At 41.7% G+C, this 12,488-nt stretch overlaps 1 protein-coding gene across 2 annotated transcripts in view; it reads right to left on the bottom strand.

The window, feature by feature from the left end:
• EXT2 (exostosin glycosyltransferase 2) overlaps positions 1-12,488 on the bottom strand; it is a 129,314-nt gene that overhangs the window by 3,517 nt on the left and 113,309 nt on the right. For both annotated transcript variants that reach the window (XM_082660262.1, XM_082660261.1), the window contains exons 11-13: positions 9,195-9,338; positions 7,409-7,537; positions 3,553-3,635 (exon numbers count right to left, since the gene is read on the bottom strand). In XM_082660262.1, coding sequence (XP_082516388.1) covers positions 3,553-3,635; positions 7,409-7,537; positions 9,195-9,338 — 356 coding nt within the window. The remainder of the gene's footprint in view (positions 1-3,552; positions 3,636-7,408; positions 7,538-9,194; positions 9,339-12,488) is intronic.

The following is a 12,488-nucleotide window of genomic DNA, read 5'->3' as shown; positions in this document are numbered from 1 at the left end:
ATGTATTACTACTCCTTTCATCTCCAGCATATAACACACTGGTACAAAGATGCTCAGTAAACATCTGTTGAACCCCTGAATGCAACATGATAGATAGTGAATATATCTATTTTAAGAAATGAAAAGGTTGGAAATTCAGGATAAGGTAAGTCAATTTCCTCAAGCTGGACAGCTAATAAGTGGCTAATCATATTCTGAACAAAGACTGGCCTGAATCAAAACACAATGTTTGTTTCTTAAACCAACACCGTCTGTCTGCTGTACCGTCTTGACCTGGGTAAAGCTATTGGCCAAAATGAACAGTCACAAATTCTTCTGCTTCTTCAAGAACTAACGGCAGGTCCTGGAAATGGATGCTGGGTAGTAAAAGCCATTCTCCTCCACGACTGAGGTTTCTGATCCCAGACCCCAAATATAAGGATAAACAAGCTTACTGAACCACAAATCTCAACACGAGGTCATAACACGCAGAGTGGTTAACTCCTTTCACTGTTTTGTGCAAAAAATGTGGGTTCTGCAAAGGCAACTATTTAAAAAAAGAAAACAAATGAACAGTTCTGCAGTTGTAACTCCATCTCTTGGTCTACCCAACAGGGCTGAAATCACGTCTTCCTCCCTCCCCATCTAAGTGCCTTATTGAGTAATTCAGTCATTCATCCGAATAGTTTTGCTCTCAGTTTCTAATTAATTTCAAGATTGATTTCCTTCTGTTCCCTATCACATTTCTCAAAAGGGGAGCCTACATTCACTGACTCTACTTCCTCACTACTAGCTCACACTCTTTAGCCCCATCAACCTACGACATCATTTTTCCCAAAGTCACCAATGACCACTTTAATTCCAAGACCACTTCCTAGTCTGCATGTTCCTTGCTCCTCCCTGCGGCCGAGCACTGGAGACGCTGGCTCTCTCCTGGCCTCGCCAGTGGCTGTTTCTCTTTTTTCAGTTACTCTTTCTGTCTCCTAAGTGTTTGAATTTCTCAAGATTCTGCCCTTGGCTTTTCTTCAGTCAGCTGCCATCTCTGGACAGATGTCTTCCAGATCTCCACTTCTGTTTTAATCTTTTTTCTAAAGTTCTAGTTCCATATTTCCAACTGCTTGCCCTGTATCTACACCTGCAGAGACAGAGGGCAAGACCCAAAACTCACCCGCCTGATTGCTCTCCAACTTCACACATGATTAAATCTCCTGGCCTCATTAGTTATACTGTGAGGTCCAACATTCATCCCCTTTCCTCCCATAACTGGCATCCCTCCTCATTATATTATTTACACTGTTAAAGGTACTACCATTCTTCCTGACTGTCTTGATCAACTGCTTCTCCATTACCTCCCCATACCTATTCAGTTGGAAATCAAGAGCCAGCTCTTCTCCTTTGGGGGGAAAAAAAATCCCTTGCAATTTAATTCATCCCTTCTTCTCCACACTCAACTTAGTTCGAGCCTTCTAACTGTTCTTCTTTCTTCTGTCTCTTCACCTTCATTCCGTTCTATGTACCACTTCCAAATCAGCCTCAAAACAACACTTTGATCAAGCTACTTCCTATTCAAAAACCTACTATGGCTTACCAGAGCCTGGAGAAAAAAGCTCAGCTCCTTAATTGGGCATCCAGGGCTCTCTGCAGTTTGGCACTAATGGGCCACAATGCTACGTTCTTGCCAAACTGGGTATCTTGACTGCTTGCCAAATGTACCTTGGACCATCCAGTTTCCCTGCCGAGGATCTCCTCTTCTTGCCCGGAGTTGCATCGGTTGGAATCCTAGTGACCTTTGAAGGCTCACTTCAAGTGCCACCTCTTACAAAATTATTCCTAATAACTGACCTAGCAAGAAGTCACTTCTCTTTCCTGCGATCAGGTATGACATTTTGAGCCTTCCTTATGACTCTTAGCACATATAGCTTTGGATTAAGTTTTACACACACACACACACACACACACACGTATTAAATATATATACACACACGTGTGTGTACCTGTTATTGTTAATTATAAACTCTGATAAAATCGAGCCTACCAACATCTGGGCAGTTGCCTATTCTATTTTCAAAAGCCTCTTCCCACGAGGAAGCTTCCACATTTCCCATAGTTACTTTCTTCAGTGTTTAATAATAATTATATCTAACTTAAATCTTTCCCACTGCATTTGTTATGATCTCAGTGGTGTTACAGAGGAGTTGTTTAGCTTTAGCATGAACTTTAAGGGCCATTATTAGGTCAACTTTTCTCCACACAATTCCTTTCTTGGACCCTATAACCCCACCATTTTAACTCGGTCCAATCAATAACTAATTGCTTAATGCTATGAAATTCTTCCCAACACAGAATGGGGGTAGGTTTAAGTAACAAGTTTATGTGCTCTAATAGAACTATAACTGGGGTCTCTTCCAAATGAGCTGTGACAGTTGATGTCACTGTCCTTGACCGGGTAATACTTGGGACCAGTGACAGATATTTCCAGAATCACAATAATATGTTATTTCATATTGATGGTTGGTAAAAGTCATGTCATTTGGGTAAGACATTTATATATGAAAGAGATAAAGAGATTATTTAGAGAGTAAGAGTAAGAAGTAAGAGTAAGAAGGAGTAAAACATTATAGAAGACTCCAGGCCAAGTGAAACAACTCGCTGTACAGAACCATCCTCCAGGCTCGAAGGACTTTGATGTGGCTGATAGATTTCAGAAATGAATGCCGCAAGCAGATGCGTATGGGACCTGTGGAAACCTGAACTAGATACCTCATTCTAATGTCTTTCTCATGACATTCTCTGAATGCATGTTGGTCCCTTGACAACAGTGTTACTGGCTGTCAGAGCTTGCTGCCTCGTGTAAGGGGTTGCCTGTTGGAAGAATTCGGTTTGACTCAGGAGATTGGAAGCTTGGGGACCTTTGGGATACAAGTGAGAACTATTAGGTCTACTCTAAGATTATAAAGGTCTTAAGGGAAGACAGACCTCTCCCACTTCTTTTATACTCACCTGCAAGGCCCTGCGTCACGTCCACACAAAGGTGTGCTTACTGACCGACTGAATCAATATAAAGGGAGTATCTCAGAGCTGCCCTGCTTCTCTCTCTGTAATGTAAAGAGCTGTGCTTTCAATTCTGTTCTTGGTAGGTAGGTGTTTCAGTTGTGTCAGCAAAGGTAATTTGTCTCTAGTGGGTTTAGGTTAATTCTTTCCAATCAAACTTTCACTGTAACATGGAGCTATCACCCTGGAAAACAATCCCGTATTTCTTTGGAATTAACTCGCTTCCACTCGAATGACTGTGGATAGTTAACTGCCTAGTCCACACGGAGAATCTGGCTTCCGGAGCTTAAGGCCGGCTATATTTTTAAGACCCTTCCAACCATTACAAATTGAGTGAGTAGCATTCCAAATTAATTCTTTGGGTGACCTGGGCTTGAACTAACCCAATTCCCACGTGCAAAAGGAGGTGACTATGGCTACCAGCTGCTGTCCTTATATCTGCAACAAAGTCCCATAAACAGGCCCAAGGCAGGAAATGGGGATCAGAGACTAGGGCAGACTTTTGGTTAGAGGCTCACTCACCTCTCCACCATGTGTGTCTGGTCTAGCGAAAGCCCATCAATGGCCGTGCACTCAGGACACTTGAATTTCTTTCGTGGTGTTACCTGCCAGAAGAGCACAAAAATATACTTGGCTGTCAGTGCCAAGGACAATAAAATCACGCTCGTGACACCACTCTCTGCACACTTCCGTTCTATACGCTGAGATGCCCACTCCCACTGCAGGCACACATGCACACACACATGCCTCACTATTCCTCCATTCAGTTCTGTCTGGCTCGGCCAACAGCAGAACTCACAAGGGCCCAATAAAAAAGGCTTGGAGGGCTTTTGCCTTCTGTAACTGGAAAGAAGTGGTGATGACAAGCTCCTTAATTCCTGTTTAATGACTGTTTTCTCACTGCCAAGGTCCTTGTATAAACACCATTTGTTCTTGCAGCCATAAGGGCGATGAAATACAGCTTCCCATAACTTTCACCGTAACCTTAGTTCCAATAGGCGCTCGTTCTCCTTCTTCCAGTTAATGGCAGATGCTATGAGCAGCACCATGCTCTTGAAAATGCCAGGTTATTTTGCAATCCCGTTGAGTCAGGGAAAAAAATCCAGTGGTCCTTTGCCCTCTGAATCCTTTTCCCTGACTCTCCCCACCACCCTCCCAGACGTTAAACTTCTAATTTTTTTTTAGCAAATTCAGGGGAGGCTGCTATTCTAACCTAGTGAAGATAAGTAACCAGTAGAGGGATGGGAGGGGAAGAAAGCTAGATAACTAAGACCAGGCTAAGAAGCATACAGACCCGAGGAATTACCGTCCAGAGTATGCAGGCACAGCTAAGAACATCTTGAAGCATGTCAAAAAGCAAATTTGGGGCTTCCCTGGTGGCGCAGTGGTTGGGAGTCCGCCTGCCGATGCAGGGGACACGGGTTCATGCCCCGGTCCGGGAGGATCCCACATGCCGTGGAGCGGCTGGGCCCGTGAGCCATGGCCGCTGGGCCTGCGTGTCTGGAGGCTGTGCTCCACAACGGGAGAGGCCACAAAAGTGAGAGGCCCACGTACCACAAAAAACAAACAAACAAAAACGCAAATTTGGAAATAAGGGGAGTTCCTTTAAAACTAGTTTTGCAATTTATATTCTTTAATTTTCCCTGCAGTGAGCTGTTCACTGAGTAATTTAGAGAGCTGGGGGGTAGGGTAAGATTGGGTCAAGTCTGAACACACAGTGACTTTTCCTCTTTCCTTAGTCACTTTGGTTTAATCTAGCTTGTCTCATCAATTAATAGCATGAGGAATCATTTGGGGATGCCATACCATGCGTCCAACATAAGCTTCCAGTACAGGAATCTGGCCTAGAAGCACTGCCCATTTTCACATATGGAATTCTAATCCAGAAGGAAAGAAAGGTCAAGACGATTCCACTGTTACACAGAAGTGTACTCTCCCTGCATTCCTAGGGATCTGATTTGAGCAAGATCTACATTTCAGGAACAGACATCTATTACACATACAAAGATCCCCATGTGATCTCAGCTTTTAATATGTTACAGGAAAGGTACTGTTACAAACTGGTAATCGCTATCTTAAAATAATGTTTAGGACAACTACAATTATAATTGTACAAAGTGTGCTATCTTCTCAGCGTCTATTAAAAAAAATCAGCTACCTTAAGAAAGATGTAAACTGCATTCTTTAACGAAAAGAACTAGATTCCAAGTCACGTTTGAGAATAAAATTATATTTTTTAAAAAACATGATTTGTAGATTGACCACCACAGCCTTCATCTCTGATACTGGAGGTTAAAAACTATAACTAAAAAAAAAAAAAAAAAAAAAAAAAACAACAACTGTATATTCAGACTATACTACAAAGCTACAGTAATCAAGACAGTATGGTACTGGCACAAAAACAGAAATATAGATCAATGGAACAGGATAGAAAGCCCAGAGACAAACCCACGCACATATGGTCACATTATCTTTGACAAAGGGGGCAAGAATATACAATGGAGAAAAGACACCCTCTTCAATAAGTGGTGCTGGGAAAACTGGACAGCTACATGTAAAAGAATGAAATCAGAACACTCCCTAACACCATACACAAAAATAAACTCAAAATGGGCCTTCCCTGGTGGCACAGTGGTTGAGAGTCTGCCTGCTAGTGCAGGGGACACGGGTTCGAGCCCTGGTCTGGGAAGATCCCACATGCCGTGGAGCAACTAGGCCCGTGAGCCACAACTGCTGGCCTGCGCGTCTGGAGCCTGTGTTCCACAACAGGAGAGGCCGCGATAGTGGGAGGCCCGCGCACTGCGATGAAGAGTGGCCCCTGCTTGCCACAACTAGAGAAAGCTCTCGCACAGAGGCGAGGACCCATCACAACCAAAAAAAAAAAAAAAAAAAAAACTCAAAATGGATTAACATAGACAGAACACTCTATGACATAAATCACAGCAAGATCCTTTTTGACCCATCTCCTAGAGAAATGGAAATAAAAACAAAAATAAACAAATAGGACCTAATGAAACTTAAAAGCTTTTGCAAAGCAAAGGAAACCATAAACAAGATGAAAAGACATCCCTCAGAATGGAAGAAAATATTTGCAAACAAAGCAACGGACAAAGGATTAATCTCCAAAATATACAAGCAGTTCATGCAGCTCAATATCAAAAAAACAAACAACCCAATCCAAAAATGGGCAGAAGACCAAATAGACATTCCTCCAAAGAAGACATACAGACAGCCAACAAACACATGAAAAGATGCTCAACATCACTAATCATCAATGAAATGCAAATCAAAACCACAATGAGGTATCACCTCATGCCAGTCAGAATGGCCATCATCAAAAGATCTAGAAACAGTAAATGCTGGAGAGGGTGTGGAGAAAAGGGGACCCTCCTGCACTGTTGGTGGGATGTAAATTGATACAGCCACTATGGAGAACAGTATGGAGGCTCCTTAAAAAACTGAAAACAGAACTACCATATGACCCAGCAATCCCACTACTGGGCATATACCCTGAGAAAACCATAATTCAAAAAGGTACAGGTAACACAATGTTCATTGCAGCCCTATTTTCAATAGCCAGGACATGGAAGCAACCTAAATGTTCATTGACAGATGAATGGATAAAGATGATGTGGCACATATATACAATGGAATATTACTCAGCCATAGAAAGGAATGAAATTGAGTTATTTGTAGTGAGGTGGATGGACCTACAGTCTGTCATACCTAGTGAAGTAAGTCAGAAAGAGAAAAAAAAATACCGGATGCTAATGCATATATATGGAATCTAAAAGAAATGATACGGATGAACCTAGTAGCAGGGCAGGAATAAAGACACAGACATACAGAACGGACTTGAGGACACCAGAGGGGAAGGCGAAGCTGGGATGAAGTGAGAGAGTAGCACTGACATATATACAGTACCAAATGTAAAATAGATACCTAGTGGGAAGCTGCTGCATAGCACAGGGAGATCAACTCAATGCTTTGTGACCACCTAGAGGGGTGGGATAGGGAGGGTGGGAGGGAGGCTCAAGAGGGAGGAGATATGGGGATACATGTATACATATAGCTGATTCACTTTGTTGTACAGCAGAAACTAACACAACATTGTAAAGCAATTATACTTCAATAAAGATGTGAAAACAAAAAGAAAAAAAAAACGTATAAAACATATGTTTAAATCATCAAAGCCTAGCTTCAATTTCACAATATGACAGCATCAATCATAGAATCTTAAAGCTAAAAGGGAGCTTAAAGTTCATCTATTCCAAGGCTTCATTTATAGTTATGAAAACTTCTGAGACTCAGAGAACCAGAAGCATGCCCCAGATCGCAAAGTAAGTTAGGGGCAGAGCCGGCCAAGGATGCCTCCTACCTTGATAACAGCTTTCCCCGTGACGTTAGCCACCAGGAAATTCATGGCAATATCTTCACAGTTCATATGAGCATCCACCCAGTTCTTGATGTCCCCAGGCATCTTGTAGGTATACAGGTAATTAAAATACTGCCAGGTGAGACAGAAAAGGAGACACATTCAAATAGCAGTTCCTTGTGGTTGATACACAAAGGGCAACTGAGCCATGGCAGGGGGACAAGCTTTCTCTCGTAAGATTAGTCACAAGCCTGGATCAACAGAAAGGGCAAAGGAAGTATTAGAATGGTTTTTGGTCAGGTGACCAAGTGTCTTTAACACTGTCATTCTTTAAAAAATCACTTATAGTAAACAGAGGTGTGTACCGTATGGTGTGAAGCCCTTGTAAGATGTAGGCCCTCTGGACTGATTAATATATCATATGTTTAATAAATATTGTTCAGAAACACACTACATACTGATCTTCACTAAATCCTTCCCCCGAGTCACAATGTTCAACCCTGTTTTCCATATTCTTTCTATAGACTGCAGGTAGAAACAGATATATTAATGGTGGATTGACATTGCAGACATGTCCTTTTTAAAGTGAAACAAAATGAGGCAATTCTGAAACTACATAACCTCTATGTATGAAATAGTACAGAAATTTGTCGGCTAAAAAAAGGTATTTATCAGTCTACCACAAACCCCAAGAATTATAAACCTTATTTATTTATTTATTCTTTGCTAAGAACAAAAACTCATTTCTGGATCTAGAGCCCTGAAAAGTATGAGGGCAGCAGTGCTGAGATAACAACACGCAATCACTATGAATACAGAGAAGTCAAATTAACTGTGCTGAGCTGCACAGATCCTTTTCCTGACGTCAGTTCCTTATGCCACTGCTGACAACTGACAAGTTATTACTGTTTAATTAAGCCACACACTCCCAGGGAGCACTCCACCATCAAACAGAATATTCTAAAGTCCAATGCATACCCTTCAATCTCTCCCTTTAATAAAAAGAGTCAAAAACATAGTGACAATTCTAAGAGAAGAAATACAGAAGGCTAAAATATACACAAAAGGAATTTCAACCTCAACAGTTATCAAATCAAAGTGAAATCAATAAGATCCACTTTCACTTATCAAAATAGCTAAGTTTGATTTTTTAAAAAATGTTTTTCATGCAAGGGAGGGTATGGTAAGATACTTTTGTATTTTGCTGGGAAGAATATAAATTGGCACAAACTATATTGAAAACAACCAACAAATATATATATATCAAAACCTCCCCCAAATGTTCATAATTCTTCTTCTAGGAATCTATCATAATGATCCTAAGTACAAACGGGTATGAAAATGGATACTGGTCATTGTTTAAGCATCTGATATAAAGCATTATCTAGCAAAAAAATCAGATACAACCTAAATATATTAGATACAAAATAATATATTAGATACAAAAATGAGATACAACCTAAATGATAGAGAAACAGTTATACATGATTTATGGAATATTAATATAATGGTATATTAGCAATTATGTTAAGAAGTTGTTTATGAAGAAATGTTAATGATATAAGAAAAAAGCTCACAATATAATGCATGCAAAAAGCAGGCTAATAAGAATATTTACAACTGTCTGTACGTGTGAATTAGTAAATCAAAGAGGCAAACTCGAAAAAAACATCTAAAGTAGAACATTTTTCCAAAACTCGTGAAAATTAAGTTGGGCCAAATAAAGCGAGTATCATACTCTTGGTATGTCAACTCAGCCCCACTTGCCCCAAGTCTGCCCCCGACTTACCTTGTGATAAAAAGCTGCCCCCGTGAGCACCATGGACACCTCATTGGTCCACTCAGACTCATACTTCCACTTACTCATCTCATGGTCCCAGAGATGCAGGCGACCTGGGTAACCCACCAACCGGTCAGGAAATTCTCGCCAGACCTGAGGACAGAAACACATCAGCAATCAACTCCCAGTTCAGACAACAACCAAGCACAGTGCTCAGTTCTTTGAACAGTATCGACAGAGTCCCCACATTCAAATCTTCACATACTAAGAGCAGACTAGGCTTCTGAAGATATCTGATCCAACAGATGCTAGTTCTTCTGCCAATATTCAAAGATAGATGTGATTCTAATTTCCTCCAAAACTTCCCCATGCTTGCTTGGAAATTTCGAGTTATGTAGAATAATAGCTTCCTGAATTGGGCCAAGGTAGGTAATCTCTTAACATGTGATTAATGAAACAGGTTCCACTCTTAATGAACACACAAATGAAGACTAAATGGAACCCTGATTTATAACAAATTTTGATCATTGTGAAAACTTACAAAGTCTCTGTTTCTAAAAAACAAAAAAAAATCTATCTGGAGCACAAAGACATTTTAATGACCTTTTGGAAGCCTCAAGTATACAGAATTTGTCTGATTCTATAATCTGTAACAAACTGAAAACAAAAACTTGATTTCCGCATTTGGAAAGGTTCTTAGATTTGGAAAGGTTCTTAGATATAGCTTTGTTAAACAGAATTTGGTATATGAGGGGTGGGGCACTTCCAATACCTCTCCCCATGTATTTCCGTACAACTTAGTTTAACCTTTAAACCATTAACCATTAGTGAATACTGACAATTTGCCAGCTGTCCTGGTGCCGCTTCTCAGCACCACGAATCCTCATCCTTGACCAGGCCTCTGAACAGCAGAGTTCCAGAGGGCCTACTCCTGGCCCCTATTCTCTTCTTTCAACTCTCCCCTCTAAGTAACACCTAGTTTCAATCACTAAATACTGTCTCTACGCTGATGACCTCCAAATGTATGTCTGGCCCGGAACATTTCTGAGACTACCAACTACTTACTTAATATCTTCAACTGGATAAACAATAGGCACCTCAAACTTAACATGCCCAAAGCATAGCTCTTGATTCCATATCCTCAGAAAAGCCATTCTCTCTCAGCCTTTTCCATCTCAATACGTCATCTAATCCAACTGCTCAAGCCAAAAGCTAAGAGTCAGCCTTTATTCCTTCCTTTCCCTCTTTCCCCACATCCAGTCCATTACCGAGTCCTACTGGCTTTACTTCTGCCTCCCTCTTACCATTTCTACTACCACTCTCTCTAGCTCAAACCACCATCATTACTCATTACTAGATTAATGCAGGTTACTGGATTACTGTAACAGACTTCCAACTTATTTCTTGGCTTCCACTCTTGCCCCTCCAAACCATCATTTACAGAGCATCACTAAAAGGACCATTCTTAAAAGAACAGTGGGGTATTCTACGCAGGGTAATTCAATCAGTGGGCTCCATCCTATTAATTTATATATTTTTTCATTAGGTATTTTTTCATTATATATTTACCCAACACCCCAGTGTCACTGAGTCCAGGAAGGATGCTTCATTGCTTTCCCAAAGGCAGAGCCAGTATACTAATACTCCCCCTTTTTTAGTTTGCTAGGGCTACTGTAAAAAGTAACACAAACTGAGTGGCTAGAAATCTAGAAATCCAAAATCAAGGTGCGGGCAGGGCCATCGCACCCAGGGGAAGGAGCCTTCCTTGCCTCTTCCCAGCACCTGGGGGTTGGCTGTCAATCTCTGGCATTCCTTGGCCTGTAGATGCGTTGCTCCAAACCTCTGTCTTCACATGGTCTTCTTCCCTCTCTGTGTGTCTCTGTGCCCAAATTTCGCCTTTTTATAAAGATTCCAGTCAAACTGAGTTAGGGCCTACCCTAATGATCTCATTTTAACTTAATTACCTCTGAAAAGACCCTATTTCCAAATAAGGTTACTAAGGGTTAGGATTTCGACATACCTGTTTTAGATATGTTCAATCCATAACATCCCCCCCCCACAAAAATCTTTAAAAAACAAAAAATGGCTTCCTATTGACTAAGAATAATAACGAAACTCCTTAGCATGTTCTAAACGGCCTTCCTACTCTCCAATCTCTCTCGTACCACATTCTCCCACAATTCACTGGCTTCCCTGTTCTTTAACTGTGAGTAGACTAGACCTCAAGCCCCCTGCACCTGCTATTTCTTCGATGGAATGTTCCCCCAGCTCTTCAAAAGGCTGGTTCGTGCTCATCAGTCAGGTCTCTGCTTAAATGTCACCTACTCTGAGAGGTCTTTCCAGACCTTCCCATCCAAGGTAAACGCCGTCCCCCAACCAGCCATTCTTCATCACGCCCCCTCACCCCATGCTTTTCTTCACCAAACTTCCATTTCTTGAAATTGCACTGGTTATTTACTGTCTACTCACTATCCCTTTTCCTCCCACAGAGTTTAAGCTCCATGAGGCAGAGACTCTGTCTTACTCACTGCGGCCTCCCAAGCACAAAGCACAGGGTCGGTACATGAGAGCATTCCGTGCACACTTGTTGAAGGCACGGGGTGGGGGGGGGGCAAAATCTCGGCAGGCAGAAAGCTGAGTGTGAAAGAAGGGAACCAAAGATCCTTCCTCTCTTCTTCACAGCCAGAGCTAGTATACTTCTTAATTCAGAAAGGAAGTCTGCAACAGTACTGATCACCAGTTACCAGTCATAATAATGTGATAGCCTTTGTGTGAGAAGATCACAGTAGTAACTCGCCATCACTAAAGCACATGTTTTAAATTGCTTTTCCAGCAGCGGGTAAAGGGACATTTGCTGAGTCATTACACTCTCTTGCCCAGGCCTTGTGATCATCTACATGCTTTCATGGGCTGTCTGACCAGGGTCTTGAACGTGGTCTGGAGCTGTGAAAAGAGGTTTCCTTCGTGTGGAACCAGCTCACCTAACAGGCCTCTCCAGCCCACAACCTTGGCCTCGTTAACACCATGTTGTAACCAACAGAGTTAATCGGCCACAGGCATCATCATAATAGCTGTAGACAAATGAATCCATGTCAAACATTTCCTCAGATGTTTAACGCTGCTGCTGTGTTCTCTACTCTGGGGTTTGTATTTCAGCAGATTAAAATAATACGATACTATTACAGTTTTATAGAGCCCAGAGCAACAACATAGGCTGTGGGCCGTAACTTCTGTCTGGCCTGTGGGCCTGAACACACCCCACCAAGCGCACAGCCAGGTTCCTTTGCTTGGCACCAAGCACCT

This window comes from Grampus griseus (genome assembly GCF_964374135.1).
Source record: "Grampus griseus genome assembly, chromosome: 8".
NCBI classification, from domain to species: domain Eukaryota; kingdom Metazoa; phylum Chordata; class Mammalia; order Artiodactyla; family Delphinidae; genus Grampus; species Grampus griseus.
Note: the sequence above shows the minus strand (reverse complement) of the source record. Positions and strands in the feature narration are given on the sequence as shown.